Here is an 18,170-nt window from a genome sequence, read left to right on the forward strand (position 1 = left end):
AAAAGTAGGTCTTCACAGGTTTTCAGCTTCAACAACTGTTTTATCATCTGAATCTGAACACAGTAAAGTAACAGAGCAGAAAAAAGGCACACATGTGACTCCAGTGTGCAAAAGCTCTTCTGTTTAACTGTTCTCGTAGTCAAAGGAAAAATGTGCTAAGCCTGTCTGCATGGTGCTAATGTTATTATAACAGGATATATAACCTCAGTAATGGACATGCTGCTCAGTTAGGAAGCAGTGGCACTCGTGTCTATGGTGTCAAATACATGGCATTCCTGGAATTTAAGCCCATAATGAGCAGACAGATGTTGCAGCATATTGCTGGTGATTTCAGCCTTACTTTAAATGAGCATTTTACAGACATTAGAAGCAGCACTGCTTTCATCTAACTTTGTGAAACGAAGCGATGCTTTTGTCCTTCTTGTTGCAAGTTTCCAGCAGCGTCGACACGTGAGTTCTGTGTCATTGTTTTGTAATATGCAACTATCAGAAAAACACGCAAGCATCGATAAAGGAATATGATAAGCGCCAATGCATATGACTCAGACAGTGATTCCAATTTGGAGCTGATTCTCAACTGGAACTGTTTCTCGATTACCATCGCTATGTGGGTCACTGTGTACTAACTAGAGCCTGACTGATACATGAGCATTGATACTTTCAGTCCATTTTAGCTAATCACAAGTAAACTGAATGTCAGCTAGATACCCTAAAGCTTCAATTAAAAGCTTAGTCCTAATTTAACACCCAGTCCCTTTTACTATCCCACTGTGGCTACACATTTTGACAAACAAACTCCTGTCTCATTTACACTCCTGGTCTGGTTGCCAAGCAGTTCATTTTTATATAAATTCTTCAGATGTATAAAATTGGCTGGTTACCTCAAATTATGTGTCCATTCTTCGGTTACTTTGTAAGTTATCCATGTTCCTTAAGTCCGTAAGGGTCCTCAGATCAAAAGACTCAAAAGAGTTTTTCATAAAAATGTATTCAAGTTGTGAGAATTGTTTTAACAGGATAAAGTGGTGTTGTGTCGGTATGCCGGGTGCCGTAATCCTCAAGTGCCATGAGTTACTGTCAGTCAGAGCTTGATCACATGAAAAATTCATAATTGGTTATATTATATGAAGCTTAATTTTTAAACAAGTAACAAGTAATATTCATACTGGTTTAAATCTTTCTTAAATCTTTGTTGAGCAACAGTATTGTGTGAAAGGAATTAAAGGCCTGTCCCAAATATAGGCCTCTTGATTTAAATGATTTAAGGTAATAACAGCCTGGGCTACTAATTGAAGTTTTACAGTAAGTGTCTTTTTAATTTGGATTTTTTGGGGGCATTTAGTGTCTTTATCTGAGAGTGGAGAGAAGAGGGTTGACAGGAAACCACATAAGAGAGTGGTGAGGCGTGACATGCAACTAAATTTGCTGGTCCAAGACGAGGATATGGCTGAGATGATAAAGAAACTGTTGTCATAGTTTGTCCACCCCAGACAAAAAAACTTTATATTTTTCAACTATAAAATGTGCTGCTCAATACATATCATGGTCACAATTCTTTAATAACCACATTTTTGAAAAATCCCTATCAAAGTTATGACTATGAATATTATAGCTCCAGTGAACCAAAGTTGAGAATCGGATAACAAATGGTGACTGATTCAAAAATCACATAACATGAACAAACAATCTTGATACTGAGCCTCTAGCTTCTTTTTTTGAAGAGTTGTGACCATTATACTTACTGAGTCTGACATTTTACAGTTGAAACAACATCACAACATGTTAGTGCTCTCTGTTTTTAAATGCCCTTAAGCCTAGTCTGACACTTCTGTGCAGCAATTTCTTCTTGCTTATAGGGTGACATATACACCAATAAATAAGCTGGCATCGGCCTCTCTGATTTACCAGTCAAGCTCCAGTCAAAATGTTAAAAAAGAAAGTCCAGATTCAGTGTTAGTCAGGCTCAACTACTGTATGTACACTTAAGTTAAATTGTGCTGAGAGCACATACGACCAACAGCTAACAGCACCGTAGCCTGAGGTTAGTCAGTAAAGTTGCAATATCTCACAATATTTTAACTGTATTTCAAAGCAGCACCCTGCTTCTACATTATGCTTTTTCTGACAGGTGTCTTGCTGAGGTCCAGACCTTTGAATCCGCCCACTCCACCAAGTTGGAGTTGACAGTTCTGTCTGAATATCAGGCAAACAGGTTTCTGGCTGACAGTTGAAGTAAATATAACCATAACATGTGATTCTTATTGCCAAAGTGTTTGGATATTTGCTAATGCCTCTTGCTAATGCTGCCAACACTTGGTGCTTCCCCTTTTAGCAATGTGTTTTGTATATTGGCTAACTTCAAAAGAAGTATTGGCACAGTAATACATTAAAGTAAGGAGTGGGGAGATAATCTCTGCATGCCAGTTTGAGCTGTGTTCTTTAGAGAGAGCCTTCGTCTGGTTCTCTCTGACACAACAGATCCTTTTTATATTAGCGTAGCTTGTCCAGTGCTTTACGTGACACACTTCAGCTGTGCTCCGGGAAGACTTTGAGCTTGGTCTGAGCACAGGGAGTGAAATGAGCAGGAAGCAATCTGACCCACAGGCTCAGAACTGCCAAGATGCCAAGCTGAGCAAACCTGTAACCAACCCACAGCAGGCATGGGATCAGCCTGAGCTAATACAGAGCTATACCAACACCAGATGTTGTAGATGATGAGACATTCCTCAGAGAAAAGGCCTAGCTGGTGGTGAGGCAGGTTTGCAAAGGGGTAGGGTGTCTGTGAACGAGTTTATGATCTTGTGCTCTGTGAAGAATACAAAAGAGGAGAAAACAATGGACGCTGCATGAAAAAGAAAGAGCAACAGAGAGGGGACATAATCCTCTGTTTTGGCAGAGGGAGTGCAGTAGGGAGGGATATCCCCATTAGTGAGGGATTAGTTTGACAGGCCAACACTGCCCCCATGTGTTTTAACTTCAAACAGCACCTACAGCCAACGTGTTGGTCTTCGTGGAGGGTCATGGGGTCATATCAGTTCTGTAGCTTTATGTGAAGCTGTAAAGCCAACCCAGTTTATTCAGCGATCAGCCAGGTGTGTAGAGGTGTGAAAAATGGGATTAAACTTCTCTTGCTGGATCTGTTTTTTATCTTTACACAACTAGTGCAACACTGTGAATGCCTTCCAGAAGAGACTGTCCAAAATGTGTGTGTGTGTGTGTGTGTGCTGTTATCTCTAGGATGTTGGTTTATATATGGACAGTAGCGACATGTCTGTACCAGTATCTGAGAAAACTTGTTTGCATTATCCTCATTCTGACTAGGGCTGCCACAATTAGTCGACTAATCGATGACTAATCGACTATTAAAATAATCGGTGACTATTTTAGTAGTCGACTAATCGGTTTGAGTCATTTTTCATAGAAAAGTACTATAAAAGTACCCCAAAATACTCTTACTGCAGCTTCTTACGTTGAAATGTTGGCAGCTTTACACACTCTCCCATGACAGTGAACTAAAACCCTTCGGCGTGAGTAGGAAACAAGACATTAGATGACGTAATTTTGGGGTTTGGGCGAGACAGACCAACATTTTTCAACATTTTAACACATTTTTCGATGAAATGATTAGTCGACTAATCGAAGAAATAAATCGACAGATTAGTCGACAATAAAAATAATCGTTAGTGGCAGCCATAATTCTGACAGTTCTGTGCATGAAAATATGGGGCAAATTTCTTCTTGTGTTGATTCAGTATGACGGTGTGTTTTATTTGTCAGTACAAAATGAACCTGTATTACGCCTGATCAGAAGTGTTTTCAGGTAGTTCAACCTCTGATAAAGAGCAAGGCACAAAAACTTAAACTTTGCCTCATCCAGAGAGAGTCCAAAACAGCGTTCTGTGTCTGTCACTCGGTCTCGCTTGAATTCTGTGTTTTTCTTGAAGTGATTAAAGACATTTCCACCATAAACTGGTGCATAAAACTACACCAGAATGCAGGAAATTTAATGTTTGTTCCCCACCAATGAAATGAAACCTGCATCCTGTGTTATCTGTATCTGTACAACTACTGGATCTCATCCCTGTCTGTGGCATCAGGCTTTCCGCCTCGCCTTCACGTATAGATGTTCAGAAAAGACTGGACCACATCCATCCATTTTCAACCGCTTATCCAAAGCTGAGTTGCGTGGGCAGCAGGCTGAGCAAAGTATTCCAGACACCCCTCTCTCCGGCAACGCTTTTCAGGTCCTCCTGGTGGATCCAGAGGCATTCCCAGGCCAGACGAGATATATAATCCCTCCAGCATGCTCTGGGTCTACCCCCGGGGCCTCCTACCAATTGGATGTGCCAAGAACACCTCTAACGGGAGGCACCCAGGAGGCATCCTGATCAGATGCCCGGACCACCTCAACTGACCCCTTTCGGCACAAAAGAGCAGGAGCTCTACTCCGAGCTCCCTCTAGATGTCCGAGCTCCTTACTCTATCTCTAAGGCTTAGCCAAGCCCCCCTCAGGCTGGATACCACGTCAAACAAAAGCTGAATAACCCCTCTTTATAAATGTTCAATTTATATAGACAGGCAACGCGATGTCTTTAATATTTTTGGATTTCTTATTTCTTCCTGTTAGAATCTGTCGGGAAATCAAGATGAATATAGCCTGTCAAAATGTTGTGCTTAGGGGCAAAGATGACTCTCCTTTTCAGAGTTAACTTGTGATTGCTCTTTTCCATCAGACTCTGAGGTGTTGAATGTTGAAATAATGTAAGACTTTGTGCAGTTAAATACAAGATGTGTCTCTGGGGCGCCGCTTCACTACAAAGATCTTAACACTAGCTTCTTTTTATCTGCTCTGACTTAGCTCAAGTACATTCTTTAAAATGTAAAAAAACGAATCCACTATCTCAGTAGCATGACACCTAACTTCTTATATTAAAAACAAACAGATAACAGAGCCATGGTACAGTGCCAACACATTTTTAGACTGCCTTACCTCATGCTTGAATGTTGCGTCAAGGAGAAACTCCTGCAGCATCCTCTCTCCCAGTTCTTTGCTGGCCTGGTCGCTCACAAAATGAAGGACCAACACCTCTCCTTCCATGAAGCGTCCATGCTTCACCATAGACAACATGGCCACCTTAAACTTGTCCTGCAGGCTCCGGCTCTTGTCCACCTTGGTGAACATCATGAGTGCGTGGTAGCGTCCGTCCCCTTTCCTAGGCCCAAATCTATCGCTCTCTCCTCCCACATCTTGCTCTTCCTCTCCTTGCTCCTCAGATCCAGTCATCTGTGAGAGCCTGGTGTCCACAGTTAGGTCAGCATCATTCCTGTTGGCATTGTGGCTGGCCTGGGTCTGCTTTATCCGCTTTGTGGTGCTGGAGAAGTTCTGCTTCTCTGAGCCAAAGTAGTAAAAAGCTACGACAGCAAGCGCTGCGGCCAGGAGAAGCACAAACTGATAGGACCTGAAAGTACTGATCCTACCCATGATTCTGGCTACCAGTCTGAGGATGCCCATATCTCCCAGCTGGCGTCATGAGAATGGGAGTGTGCGTGGGAAAACATTCATCATTTTGTGTCCCTCCAGTTCACATTTACTCTAAGTTGCCAACATTTTCCTGTAAGAGAAAGAAAACTCAGTTTAGTCCGGACACACACACACACACACACACACACACACACACAGACACACAGATGGCACTGACTGCCAGAAACAGTAATAGGTTTAAAAATTGTGCAACTTCCAGGCAGTTACCTTCACATTTAGTAGAGACCATCTTTAAAACATTTTTAGGGCAATTAATTACACTCACCAGCCACTTTATTAGGTACACCTGCTAATCAGCCAATCATGTGGCAACAACTCAGTGCATTTAGGCATGTAGACATGGTCAAGACAACCTGCTGAAGTTCAAACTGAGCATCAGAATGGGGAAGAAAGGTGATTTAAGTGACTTTAAACGTGGCATGGTTGTTGGTGCCAGACGGGCTGGTCTGAGTATTTCAGAAACTGCTGATCTACTGGGATTTTCATACACAGCCATCCCTACGGTTTACAGAGGATGGGCTGATAAAGAGAAAATATCCAGTGAGCAGCAGTTCTCTGGGTGAAAATGCCTTGTTGATGCCAGAGGTCAGAGGAGAATGGCCAGACTGGTTCAAGATGATAGAAAGGCAACAGTAACTCAAATAACCACTTGTTTCAACTAAGGTCTGCAGAAGACCATCTCTGAACCAACAACATGTCGAACCTTGAAGCAGATGGGCTACAGCAGCAGAAGACCACACCAGGTGCCACTCCTGTCAGCTAACAACAGGAAACTGAGGCTACAATTCACACAGGCTCACCAAAACTGGACAATAGAAGATTGGAAAAACGTCACCTGGTCTGATGAGTCTTGATTTCTGCTGCGACATTCAGATGGTAGGGTCAGAATTTGGTGTAAACAACATGAAAGCATGGATCCATCCTGCCTTGTATCAACGGTTCAGACTGGTGGAGGTGGTGTAATGGTGTGGGGATATTTTCTTGGCACACTTTGGGCCCCTTAGTACCAACTGAGCATGGTTTAAACACCACAGCCTACCTGAGTATTGTTGCTGACTGTGTCCATCCCTTTATGACCACAGTGTACCCATCTTCTGATGGCTACTTCCAGCAGGATAACGCACCATGTCACAAAGCTCAAATCATCTCAAACTGGTTTCTTAAACAATGACAATGAGTTCACTGTACTCCAGTGGCCTCCACAGTCACCAGATCTCAATCCAGTAGAGCACCTTTGGGATGTGGTGGAACGGAGATTCTCATCATGGATCTGCAGCTGACAAATCTGCAGCAACTGTGTGATGCTATCATGTAGGCAGTGCTAAAGGCAAAACTAGCAATGTGTACCTAATAAAGTGGCCAGTGAGTATGTTGTGTTGGGGGGACTCCAGCTCTGCAGGTAATATTTGCATGCATTTCGCGCCAGTGTTGCACCGTCTAAATCCACGTTGTTACCATGCACAGAAAATGTGGTTTACCTCTGCAGAGAGGACGGAAGTGCACTCACTTGTCTGTCTCATGTCGTTGATCTCTGCAGGTCCATCTTGACAGCTTGTTCGCCCCGTGTTACTGGATCCTCACGTTTATGAAGCAAAGCAACATTTGCTAACGTTACACTGAAATTGAACAACACCGTTAACGTTCACGGGATGCCATTTAATCCAAATATTACCAGTAACGTACACTGCAACAACCTGTTGACATACCAGCCAGGGGCCAGGATGCTAAGTTAGCAAGCGACGACTTTGCGCCTAACGTTATATGTGGGTCGCTGTGTTGCCCTCCGATGCTGTTTGTTTAACCCCAGCACATAGACAGGCCCTGTTTGATAGTATAAAATTACTAATTTGTCGCTGCACTCACTTGTCGTTCCTAAAATATCCCGGTGTTTGCATGGCTTTGAGATTTCGACGAGAAAACGGCGCTAATGCTATTTGGATAAACCACTAGCTCCAAGCTAGCGTTAGCAGCCTAGCAACTAAATGCTGTGACACAACTTTGGCCACACCCACTATGGATTCAGCCGTATTCCGAGCCAGGCTGCCTTCACGTGCAGTTGGAAAAATGAGAGTTAGAATTTTAGCATTATATATATATATATACTCAGAAATTAATGAGAATTGGCTGTAGAGATATTAAAGTTTTATTAATTTAATTATTTCTGAATACAGTCAGATTTTACTCAGTATTTCAAATGACCAAAAACTGAAAATATTCTTTTTAAAACCATAATAACAACTTAACTAAGGGACTGGTGGAGTTGCAGTGTGTTTGTTTTTACACCAGAAATGATACTCCTGAATCGAAAACATCATAACACGAATAAGGATCATAGGTCTATATTGTACATGATGCACATATTCTCCTCTTCATCCTGTTTCTGGAGCTTTATGTAAATATCAAAGGTTGAAGTAACTCAAAACAGTTAGTGACGTACCATAAAAGTACAAATTGGGGGTCTATTACTTGCGTTTTTCCATTTGATGCTAATTTATGGGCTACTCTATTGCATTTTAGCAGAAAAGTATGGTAGGTCCACTTTAACTCCAGCATGTTTACTGAACAGATAAGTTATTATTATTATTATTTTTTTTTATTTTATTTTACTAGAGACTGCTCAAGCCACTGTATCAGCTGATGCTTTTTTGTTGAAGAAACATTATAAATGGCATCTTTATATGTCTTCTCTTGTCCACAACCTCAAGATATTTACTGTCATAAAGGAGTAAAGAAACTGGTAAATATTCACACGTGAGATGATGGAATCTGAGAATTTTGACTTTTTTTCATATAAAATTACTCAAACTGATTACTCAATTATCAAACTAGTTATAGATTAACTGAAGTTGGCAGCTAATGAAGCAAATCCATTAATCATTGTAGCTCCAGCCAAATGCCAAACGAGGTTTGAGGTAGCCTAATTTAGACACAGTGTCGCCATTACAGAGTTTGTCTGCCAGAGTACAAGTGGAGTTTTACAGTGTAAAATATATTTTAGTATGTAAACTCACATATCTTGATAACAGTATTGGCCTCAAAAAATAGTAAATAATGTGTTAATAAAATACATAAAGTATAAAGTCCTTGAATCCCCACGTGACCATTTCTTTTATTTATTTATTTTTTTTTAGTTTTATTTATTTAACCTTCATTTAACCAGAAAAAAACTCTTGAGATTAAAAATCTGAGTGTCCTGGCCAAGACAGGCAGTAGCATACGTTATAGACAGACAACACAGAACAAAAATACAGAATAATAAATTGGAAAACAAGCAAGAAAAAAACACAAAATAAGATCACTACAAAGAAAAGCCAGAAAGTATGTTAATGTATACTAGAAGTGAACCTTAAAAGTAATTAATTTGCCGTTAATTGGTACTTGTACTTGTTCCACCGAAGGTAACTATCAGACAAAAACATAGCCATGTTTTTCTTCCCATTTTAAATGGGACAACTTGGATTTGCTAGGTAGGAGGTCATTAGTACGAGCTTACAAATCTGCACGTGAAAGCAGCATCCCTGCCTCACGACATTTTCGGCAGCGGCATTGTTGCTCTGTGCTCGCGGCCGTCGTGTATTCGCCCGCAGCAAATGTTAATAACCGTTTACCTACAGGAAAGATGCTAACTTTTGTAACTGCCTGATGTTGTTTTCATCGTAAACGTTTCCTAGCTCGTCTTTTTTGTTTTAAACTGAAGCAGATTGATCGGTACTCGAGAAAATGAATTCCAACACGCACGTCATTCAGGTGACAAACGTCTCCCCGAGCACAACGTCCGAACAAATGAGGACTCTGTTTGGATTCCTCGGGAACATAGAGGAGCTCAAACTGTTTCCACCTGAGTGAGTATTGTGTACTATTAATCGGTGAAACGCTGTCGTACCTATCTTACCTGGTTCACGCTAGGCTTGTGTTGAGGCCTGTGGTGTCGAGTAGGCCTCGCTGCACGGTATGCTAATGCTAATGCTAACGTTTGCCCGCGCCTCCAGTGAATGCAGCAGCAGTCACTCCCCTCAACACCACCGCATGACCATCACACAGGGATCTCGTTATATAATATCATGTCGGGTATTTAGCACTTACTGCAACATTGCAATTACTCCACAGACTCTGGGGTGTAAATAGAGCTGATAAAGGTTAATCAGTCAACCTAATCATCAACAAATTTATAATGTGTTACTTGTTGAATCAGTATATTATGTTAATCATTTGATAATCTGTAATCTGTAATTTATGTATGATTAAGTGTTGAGCCCCAAAATGTGAGAAAATAAATTTTAAAAAATTGCCACTACAACATTCTGTTGTCAAGTTTAAGTTATTTAGTTTGCAGTGCTTAAAAAAATAAAAATCAAAGTAGTAAATCGTCACATTTGAGTGATGAGAATAGCCTAAGCACAACATTTTTGTTTGACAAATCACCTTTTAAACCATCATATGTTATTATCAGTATTATTGTGAGTTAATGAACAGTTTCACCCCTGTAAAATATTGAATACTAGCCTGCCCAAGATTCTCTGTCTTTCTCTGCTTTAAATCATTGTAGGCTAAATAGATTATGGTGTGTTTTATTTGATATTTTCAGGAAATTTAATCAAGTATTTGGTCAAGTAATTGTCAAATTAACCAATAATAAGATGGGATAAGATAATGCTTTTAGTGCAAATATTAAGCATCAGTAGAAAATAAAATAAAGTATGTAGCAAAGTTCGTACAATAAGTAAACTGTACAAAAAATAAAGAGCAGTATAATAAGAAAACAGGAAGCAATATAATAAAGAAGCATCAAAAAGGAGCAGAATATAATAAAGAGAGCCTGAATGGCTGATTTTATGTTATTGACTGATGGAAGTCAGTTAAACAATGCTGATATTGTACCCGAGAGGCTGATCGTAAGCAGTAAAAAATAAATAAGTAACGCAACATATAATAATAATAATAATAATAATAATAATAATGTATGTGAGCAAGGTTAATTTTTATTTAGAAAGCTCAAAATCACATTTTGCCTCAGGGCTTTGCAGCACACAACATCCCCCTGTTCTTGGTCCCTCAAAAAACACAACAAAACAACTTTATTGGGGTGAAAAATGGTCGAAACCTCAGCAAAGGCAACCCAGGAGGGATCCCTCCTCCGAGTTGCAGCCCTAGCTGTAACAGCATCTGCTTAACGTAGTAAATGCTGATACTACACTAAGTGGAAAAACAAAGTAGCTCAGTGTTAATATTGTTATGTCAGTTACTTCCTGCCGGCAATCCCTCGGGTTCCCTGCATCTCACTCGGGATGCTAATGAGCTCCCGCGATACATACTCTGTTTACAGTATTTTAACATTGACAGTAGTAAGAAATAATTGTTCTCTGCTTTGTATTTTCCTGTATCGATTTACACCTGGCTTCTCAGCAGGTAGGACATCAAGGACTGTAACAACAGAAGATATTCAAAACATCACTGATTGACACTGATCTTGGCTTATTGACAATCTGTTAAAAATCAATGTGCTAACACTACAACCAGGGTTGTAACTTTTTTGTCCACCTACCATACTTTTAGCTGGTGAGTGAAACAAATCTAGCAGCCACCTGTCAATTTCCAGCCCTGTTTTACAACACACTGTGAAAAAATATTTCTAAGATGGATTGTTGGTCTAATCAGAGTCAGAGAGTAGCTGAAAGTTGGTTGTCTCTGGGGACACAAAGCTCATTCAGGTCAGTTTGAAGAAGGCATGTTGGGTCTCCTTGTTTGTATTCTTTGCACAACATATCTGTATTTTCTTCCAGTGACTCTCCCTTGCCTGTGACTTCACGTGTCTGTTTTGTAAAGTTCCTTGAGTCTGAGTCGGTGGGAGTTTCCCAACACCTGACGAACACTGTCTTCGTGGACCGAGCCTTGATCGTGGTCCCTTTTGCTGAAGGTGGGTGTCTCTTATTTATCCTCGTCTCACTCACATGGCTATCTCTGAACATGCATCACAATGTGTAGGTTGTCTTTGATAGAATTGCAAACACTATCTGAGCCATTGTGAGTTTTTTTTGTGACCAAGCAAAAATTCGCTAAGCTTCTCAGTGCTTGGCATTTCTAGGTATGTAAAAAGGGAAAATGTACATTTGTGTCCATGTCTGACAATCTAGCTGTAAACTTCTCTCTCTGTTATTTGTGTTGTGGTTTTCATAGTGGACAAGTCATTTGCAGAGAGCCCCTTCCTTGCTGGCTGAAAGTGGTCCTCTGCTGCCATCAGGAGATTAGAAAAAATAATGGCACCAGGCTCGCAAGCCCCCTTCTCTCTGTTGTTCTGCAGTAAAACATTAACTCTTTATTTTTTTCTCTCTGTCCAAGGCATCTTTATTTTTTATTTTTTGAATTAGCCACACAACTCTTATGCAAAATGAGGGGGTGGTGGGAGAGGGTGCAGGGAAATCTCAATTCCTCACATGGTCAAAGAATTTCAAATATTTTTTAAATTAACATGTATGTTGATTAGTAGGCATGCACCAGACTAGGGATGCCCCGAGCAGATCCGCTGGTAGATCGAGACAATTTTTCGATCATTGGTAATGATTTTTAAGCTTGAACCATTTTTGATCCTCTGTTTATATTTGAAGCTTTTGCACTCTGGATACGCCAGCTGTCTAAATCTCCCACTGTGCTTGAACCAGTAAACATTAACAGTGAATTTCAGTTTATATCAACACTGACGGCATGCATCCACGAGAAAATCCACTGTAAGCTAGTTGCTTTGGCTCAATTTCAGCAACATTTTCCAGATGTTGTACACCTAAAAAAACTGTTTAAATGTTGGCATATTGTATAAGTTATGTTACATAGCATACATGTAGTTTATTTATTGCCACGACAAGACCACGCTGACACTCCGTTGTCCATTGATATGACACACAACGCTGAAGGAAACATTTAAACACCCTTCACGTACACACAGGTGTCTTCAGTTACTGGCTGATGAGACAAAATGTTAGGTTGAAGGTGGGCGGGGTTAAGCTTGGTGTTTGGTTGATGCAAGATGGCAATCAGATCACAGTCTAAAGATGCACACAGTTCTCAGGAGACGTCTGATCAGCCACCCAAGTGAAGACGTTACCTGTGTGGGTGTTGAGGGTGTGGCTTTGTTTTTTATAACGCACACACACCTACCTGCCCTGGGAGACATTTTCACCTCCCCTCTGCCCTCGATTTACAGTGATAAAAAAGGAATCTGTTGACCCAACTGGATCACCGTATTAAATGTAATTTAGCATGACTGGGCAAAGTGTGCACTGTGCAGCTTCATTAGAGATAAATATAAACACTGGATCAGGACTTTGGCATAATGCTCATATTAAACGCATCAGATCAGGGAACAATGTTCGGGACATCCCTACACCAGCACAGAGCATGCAGGATAGATGAACTAATCAGCTGTGCATGCTAGAATAGATGTTGAAGGTGTGTGCCATCATCAGCACAGTGACTTTCAGCAGATGTTGTGGAAGATGATTAGCATATAATCTGGTTGTTAATCATGATAAGCGCACAAACTGCCTTTGGCGTTTACTCGCTTCATGTGCCAAAGCTTGGTTATTATTTTTACACTGTACATCTGTATTTCCAAATTTTTTACTAACACACAAGAGATAAAAGTAGTTTTAATAAGCCTCTGCTTGATGTTGCAGTAAAATGCTTTTTTTTTTTATTGACCCTCTCCACACATGACTCTGAAAGAGTTGAGTGAATCTCACGTTTAACAGTGGTGTTTCTTTTGTTGTTGTGTTTTACAGTTCTTTTTCCTGGTTCAGCCAGCCCTATATACCAGGCCCTGCTGAAAATGCCACCAACAGTTTTGTCTTCTGCAGCCTTATCCTGTTTCTCAAGTGTCCTTTCTGTTGTGTGTGTGTGTGTGCGCGTGTGTGTGTCTCTCTCTCTCTCTCTCCCTCCCCTTTTAAAATGTCAAATGTCAGATTAAAAAATAGCCTGTTTTCAGATTGCACCATGGATGATCATCTCCATAAGATTTTCCCTTTGATTTTACTGTTTGGTTTCTTCAGCTTTGGGCACATTTTTCTTGATTTTATCACAGTTTTTGCTGGCAGTAGTCCCATAACTGTTTAGTGCAGCTTATCTTTGACATTGTTTAGTGTTTGTAGTGACAGACTGTTGGCTAAAACCTAGCAACGCTGTAGCTTGTAAGCAATATTTATCTCGTTGCCAAGTAAGATTTTATTTTGTGGTGGGATTATACAAAGTAACCACCAACAAAAGCCCAGAAAAGGTAATATGTGTGAGCCTTTTCTGTTTCTGTATTGGTAATGGTAATGGATGGTAAGTGATGTTGAATTGTACCCATGTGTCTACACCCAAATCATGAACTTTGTTTTCTGTATCTCAATGTTTTTGTGTGCTTTATAGCGAAGCAGCCGGCACGAGTCGCTTGTTCATAAAACATCTAATGAAAGTTGAGAGCACATCCCACGGGACAACTGGCTGTGCTTGCTTACGTTTGGTTCATGACTTAAAAAACAAGTACAGGTGATAAAATCTTGGCAGTGTTGACCACAGTGTGTATTGTGACTTATAAACTCATAGCTGCTAATCCTACAATCATACTTTCACAACAAAAGAGTCAGGGATCAAGATTTACAGACAAGACAAAAAAAAAGTGGATTTTTTTTTTTTTTTTTTTTTTTTTTTTACCAGATTTTATTTTGACTACAGAGTAGTTAGACTGAGGTGGCTTGTCTGCAAGTCTTGTCTGAGTGTTTATCGATGTTTGCTCGGAGCGTGTACTGAAATGTTGTTGTTTTTCTCCAGGAGTCATTCCTGATGAATCTAAAGCTATGTCGCTGCTGGCTCCAGCCAATGCCGTGGCAGGAATGATGCCTGGGGGAGGCCTTCTTCCAACACCCAATCCTCTGGCAACAGTGAGTTTTCACATTAAGTTTGACTTTAAAGCTTTCATCATGTTTCTAATCATTTCGGTTTCTCTTTTCTATTGCTATATGAATTTCTCTTTTTATCTCAACTTTGACCAAGTGTTGGCCAAATTATAGTTTGTGTATTTTTAACATATTTACACTTTTCTGTGGTGTTTTCCAACAACTGAACTTCAGCAGTTAAGCCCCGTTTCCACCCAACACTTTCAGTATGGTACTTTTGAACCAAAAGTAACCTTTCAGACATTATATCTAGACCCTAGGTCCGTTCAGCGTTTCCACCGCAAACAGTACTCTTCATGTGGGCGGGGTTGTTGTCACTCACTGAACCATCCGGCAGTCACTGTATTTCCTCCTTTATCAGTCTGCGCCTTGTTTATCGTCCACAGAACGAGGCTGTACACCGACATTTTCAGAACAAAAAAGAAAAGTGCAGTTAAAGTTGCTCTGCAGATTATAATAGTGTCTGCGTTTGTTACTTCAGATGGGAGGGACGCCATTCGGAGGTCTTGGAGCTCCCAACATGGAGCAAATGGCTGCCATGGGAATGCCGGGCCCTAACATGAACCCCCAGGTGAGCATTTGATCAGTCACATTCATAGTCACACCATGTTTAAACTAAATTTCTCTCTAATATTAATAGCCTCCTTTTATCTTTGTCAGGCTCTTTCTGCAGACTTCCTGAAGCTCATGCAGTCCATGGACCCCAAGTAAGAAACTATACACACTCATCCAGGGTATGCAAACCAATAATTGTTGGGGGAAAAAAACTAAATAACTGATGGCACTTGCAGATTGAATCCATTAGCGGCTGGACTGAACTTGAATCCAGGGCTGAAGAATGATGCCTCCAACAAGGAGATCGAAGAGGCCATGAAGAGAGTCCGAGAGGCCCAGTCTCTCATCTCTGCTGCCATTGAACCAGGAAGTGAGTGCTCTGTTTTCTCATGTCTCTTTCACATGAAGATTACTTGTTTATTTAGCAGTTAAGGGTTCAGTATGATGAGTGAAAACACTAATGTCCTGTTTAATTTAACAGTGAGACGTAAATTTGTTCAGTCAGCTGTGGAATATTTGTTCCATTAGTCTCTGCTACCTGCTAGACATTTAACTTTATGTCATTGTTTTTGCAGATAAGAAGGATGACAAGCGCAAACATTCCCGCTCTCGTTCGCGGTCACGGCGCAGGCGGTCCAGGTCTCGCTCAAGACACAGGTAAAGACATCAGCATGACAAATTCTGTCTCTTGACTAGCATTGTCAGATATACAAAATGGCTCTAGTGACTCCGTACAAGACACAAACAGTTTATTTTATTTTCTGTCAATAATTTTCTATTTTTAAAAATGTGCCACTGCTTCATTTTGACAGACGTTCGAAGAGCAGGTCTCGGCGGAGGTCCCATTCAAGGAGTAGGAGGAGGTCCAAGAGTCCACGGAGGAGGAGGTCCCACTCCAGGGATAGAGGCCGCCGCAGTAGATCTAGGTCAGCAGCCCCACTGATGTCCTCAGCACAAAAATAGCTGCGTTTTTCATTTTATTGCAGACCACTTATGTTGATCACTGCTGCAGAATGTGAGCTGCAGTTGTAGTCATGATTTTTTGTATTTAAGCCTGACGCTTTCTGTAAATGCAACACTTGCAAAAGCTGCCAGTCCATCAGCTTTTTGTTTCCTTCAGTGCACTGCTGTTTGCTAATTCTGTTTACGTTGCCTATGTCTTGAATAGGGACAGGAGGAAGGAGGAGAAGTCTAAGAAAAGGTCAAAGACGCCCCCCAAGAGCTACAGCAGTGCCAGGAGGTCTCGAAGCATTAGCCGGTGAGTGATCTTAGTGCATTGCTATAATGTGATACATGCTAAGCAGGACGGGTGTACGTCCTTTCAAAAAGTGTTATGCTAAGTAATGACAGTATTCATTTATTTTCAACTATTTATGACTTGTCTCAGGAGACACAGGCGAAGCCGCAGTGCATCTCGGTCCCCCAGGAGGAGGTTGTCCAGGTCTCCATCGCCCAGACGGTGAGTTCTCAAACACTTTTCACATACACTTAATTTAGTTATGTTTAGGACAACAACTACAAGTACATTATTTTTCATGTTCACAGTCACAAAAAAGAGAAGAAGAAGGACAAGGAGCGTGAGAAGGAGCGGGACAGAGACAGGAGGGAGGACAGGGACCGCAGCAGAGATGAAAGAGAACGCTCCACAAGTAAGAAGAAGAAGAGCAAAGACAAGGAACGAGATCGGGAACGCAAGTCCGACAGTGAGAAAGGAGACGTTAAGGTACGTTCAGAGCACTGATTTTTCTACTGATATTACTAGCATCCAGTTGAACATCCCAGTAGGCGGCCACTTTTTATACGAAAGCTAAAAACTCACTTTAGTTATCTCCACAGGTGACCCGGGATTACGATGAAGAGGAGCAAGGGTATGACAGTGAAAAGGAAGGAGAGGAGGATGACGACGAGAGGAAGAGCGACTCCGACTCTGCCTCATCCCCCAAAGGCCCGGAGGAGATGGAGAGATCTGAGGGCCAGATCCCCAAAAAGTCCAAACTGAATGGGGACGACCACCATCAGGAGGACATGGAGATGAGCGATTGAGAACATCCCGAACCAGACCGTATTATCTTTCCACTATCCTCTTTTATATTTTTAATATAGGCCACAACATGTCTGTGCCTGATCACGCAAAGTTAAAACGATTTGTTGTCTTAACTGTAGAAGTGTCGGGGAAGGAGCGGGTGTAGAGGAAACAGTCAAATAATTTTTGTAAAGACAAAAAACAAGGACTAAAATATGAATAACATGAGACATGGTTTTAAATTGTCATTGCTGTACTTTTTTAAGATCCTGTTGATTTTTCTTTTTGTTGCCTTTGTGTTGGAACTTTGTCCTCCTGACGGTAGAGTACGCAGCATTTGACACTAGAATGCTGTCCATGTAAATATTTTACTAGTCGGGGTTGAGTCCTTTCTTTCTTCAGACTGTTAGTCACCCGCCGCCCAGCACCAACCTCATGGTTAATTTTTGGTTGCTGAACCATTTTGCTTTAACTGTAAATGCACCAAGTCGTGTTTCAGCTGACCTTCCTATTTGCAGCCCTTTGTAAGTGTACACTGTAGATTGAAATGTGTGTTGCGATGAAATACAATAGGTTTTCCAAAGGAAACGAATAAAATTGGGTCAAACTGTCAACTTGTCAATATTTTTACAGGTGATTGCGCTCTGTAATGTCCTCGTGTCTCTAAGTGTATTAAATGGAGGCTGGGACATGTTCTCTCACCCCATGGGAGCTATGGGGTGTGACATGTGAGCATGTAATGGAGCTGTGTTACAGCAGAGGGCGCCATAAATAAAGAGATGGTGTTCGCTCGGCCTGACAGAAATTTTATGGTATGATCAAATGGATGGCGGCCGATGCACAACATAACAATTTCACAATAGAAAGCATTTGTTTGGCTTATATTAAAGACCTTTATGGTAATAACAGAATTGTAATTTTATCCCATATCTATTTTTCGTATACAATATATTGCGACTCAAGGCTGACTGTGGACGCCTTAATGAAACAAATCAATCGTCCCCATGGTCTGTTGGTGCCCCAGCTGTTGAGCCTTTCTGCAGCTGCAGACTGGATTTTACTCTGCAAAAGTGTTAGACCCTGAGTATGTGATGTCATGACTTCCCTTTTTAACCTCCTTGGC

The 18,170-nt window shown here is 41.1% G+C and overlaps 2 protein-coding genes across 8 annotated transcripts in view; one reads left to right on the forward strand and one right to left on the reverse strand.

Annotated features, from left to right (window-relative positions):
• Positions 1-7,561, reverse strand: part of xxylt1 (xyloside xylosyltransferase 1) — a 48,561-nt gene extending 41,000 nt beyond the window's left edge. The window contains exons 1-3 of one of the 3 annotated variants that reach the window (XM_049587893.1): positions 7,406-7,560; positions 7,050-7,158; positions 4,991-5,612 (exon numbers count right to left, since the gene is read on the reverse strand). In XM_049587893.1, the coding sequence (XP_049443850.1) occupies positions 4,991-5,512 (522 nt within the window). In that variant the 5' untranslated portion in view covers positions 5,513-5,612; positions 7,050-7,158; positions 7,406-7,560. Of the gene's footprint in view, positions 1-4,990; positions 5,613-7,020 lie in introns of all 3 variants that reach the window. The other 2 variants (XM_049587892.1, XM_049587891.1) reach the window with 2 other exon arrangements.
• Positions 7,562-9,045: 1,484 nt separating this feature from the next.
• LOC125895797 (serine/arginine-rich splicing factor 11-like) lies at positions 9,046-17,661 on the forward strand. Of its 5 annotated transcripts, none has more exons than XM_049587903.1 (12): positions 9,046-9,384; positions 11,323-11,456; positions 14,345-14,454; positions 14,951-15,040; positions 15,130-15,176; positions 15,261-15,394; positions 15,600-15,681; positions 15,837-15,950; positions 16,193-16,282; positions 16,412-16,483; positions 16,570-16,747; positions 16,849-17,661. In XM_049587903.1, exons 1-12 carry the CDS (start codon positions 9,263-9,265, stop codon positions 17,065-17,067), a joined length of 1,392 nt encoding a protein of 463 aa, XP_049443860.1. In that variant the 5' UTR covers positions 9,046-9,262; the 3' UTR covers positions 17,068-17,661. The 5 variants fall into 5 exon arrangements, with proteins under 5 accessions (XP_049443860.1, XP_049443861.1, XP_049443862.1 ...); XM_049587904.1 differs by having other exon boundaries at positions 9,048-9,384; positions 16,861-17,661; XM_049587905.1 differs by having other exon boundaries at positions 9,048-14,062.
• Positions 17,662-18,170: the final 509 nt, after the last annotated feature.

Source organism: Epinephelus fuscoguttatus, linkage group LG10, assembly GCF_011397635.1.
Source record: "Epinephelus fuscoguttatus linkage group LG10, E.fuscoguttatus.final_Chr_v1".
Taxonomy (NCBI): Eukaryota; Metazoa; Chordata; class Actinopteri; order Perciformes; family Serranidae; genus Epinephelus; species Epinephelus fuscoguttatus.

Excerpts from the sequence above, each read along its gene's own strand:
- LOC125895797 (XM_049587903.1), top strand. The coding sequence starts at position 9,263 with ATGAATTCCAACACGCACGTCATTCAGGTGACAAACGTCTCCCCGAGC. Across the intron at positions 9,385-11,322 it reads CTCAAACTGTTTCCACCTGA|TGACTCTCCCTTGCCTGTGA; the intron begins GTGAGTATTGTG and ends ATTTTCTTCCAG. Across the intron at positions 15,682-15,836 it reads AGGTCTCGCTCAAGACACAG|ACGTTCGAAGAGCAGGTCTC; the intron begins GTAAAGACATCA and ends TCATTTTGACAG.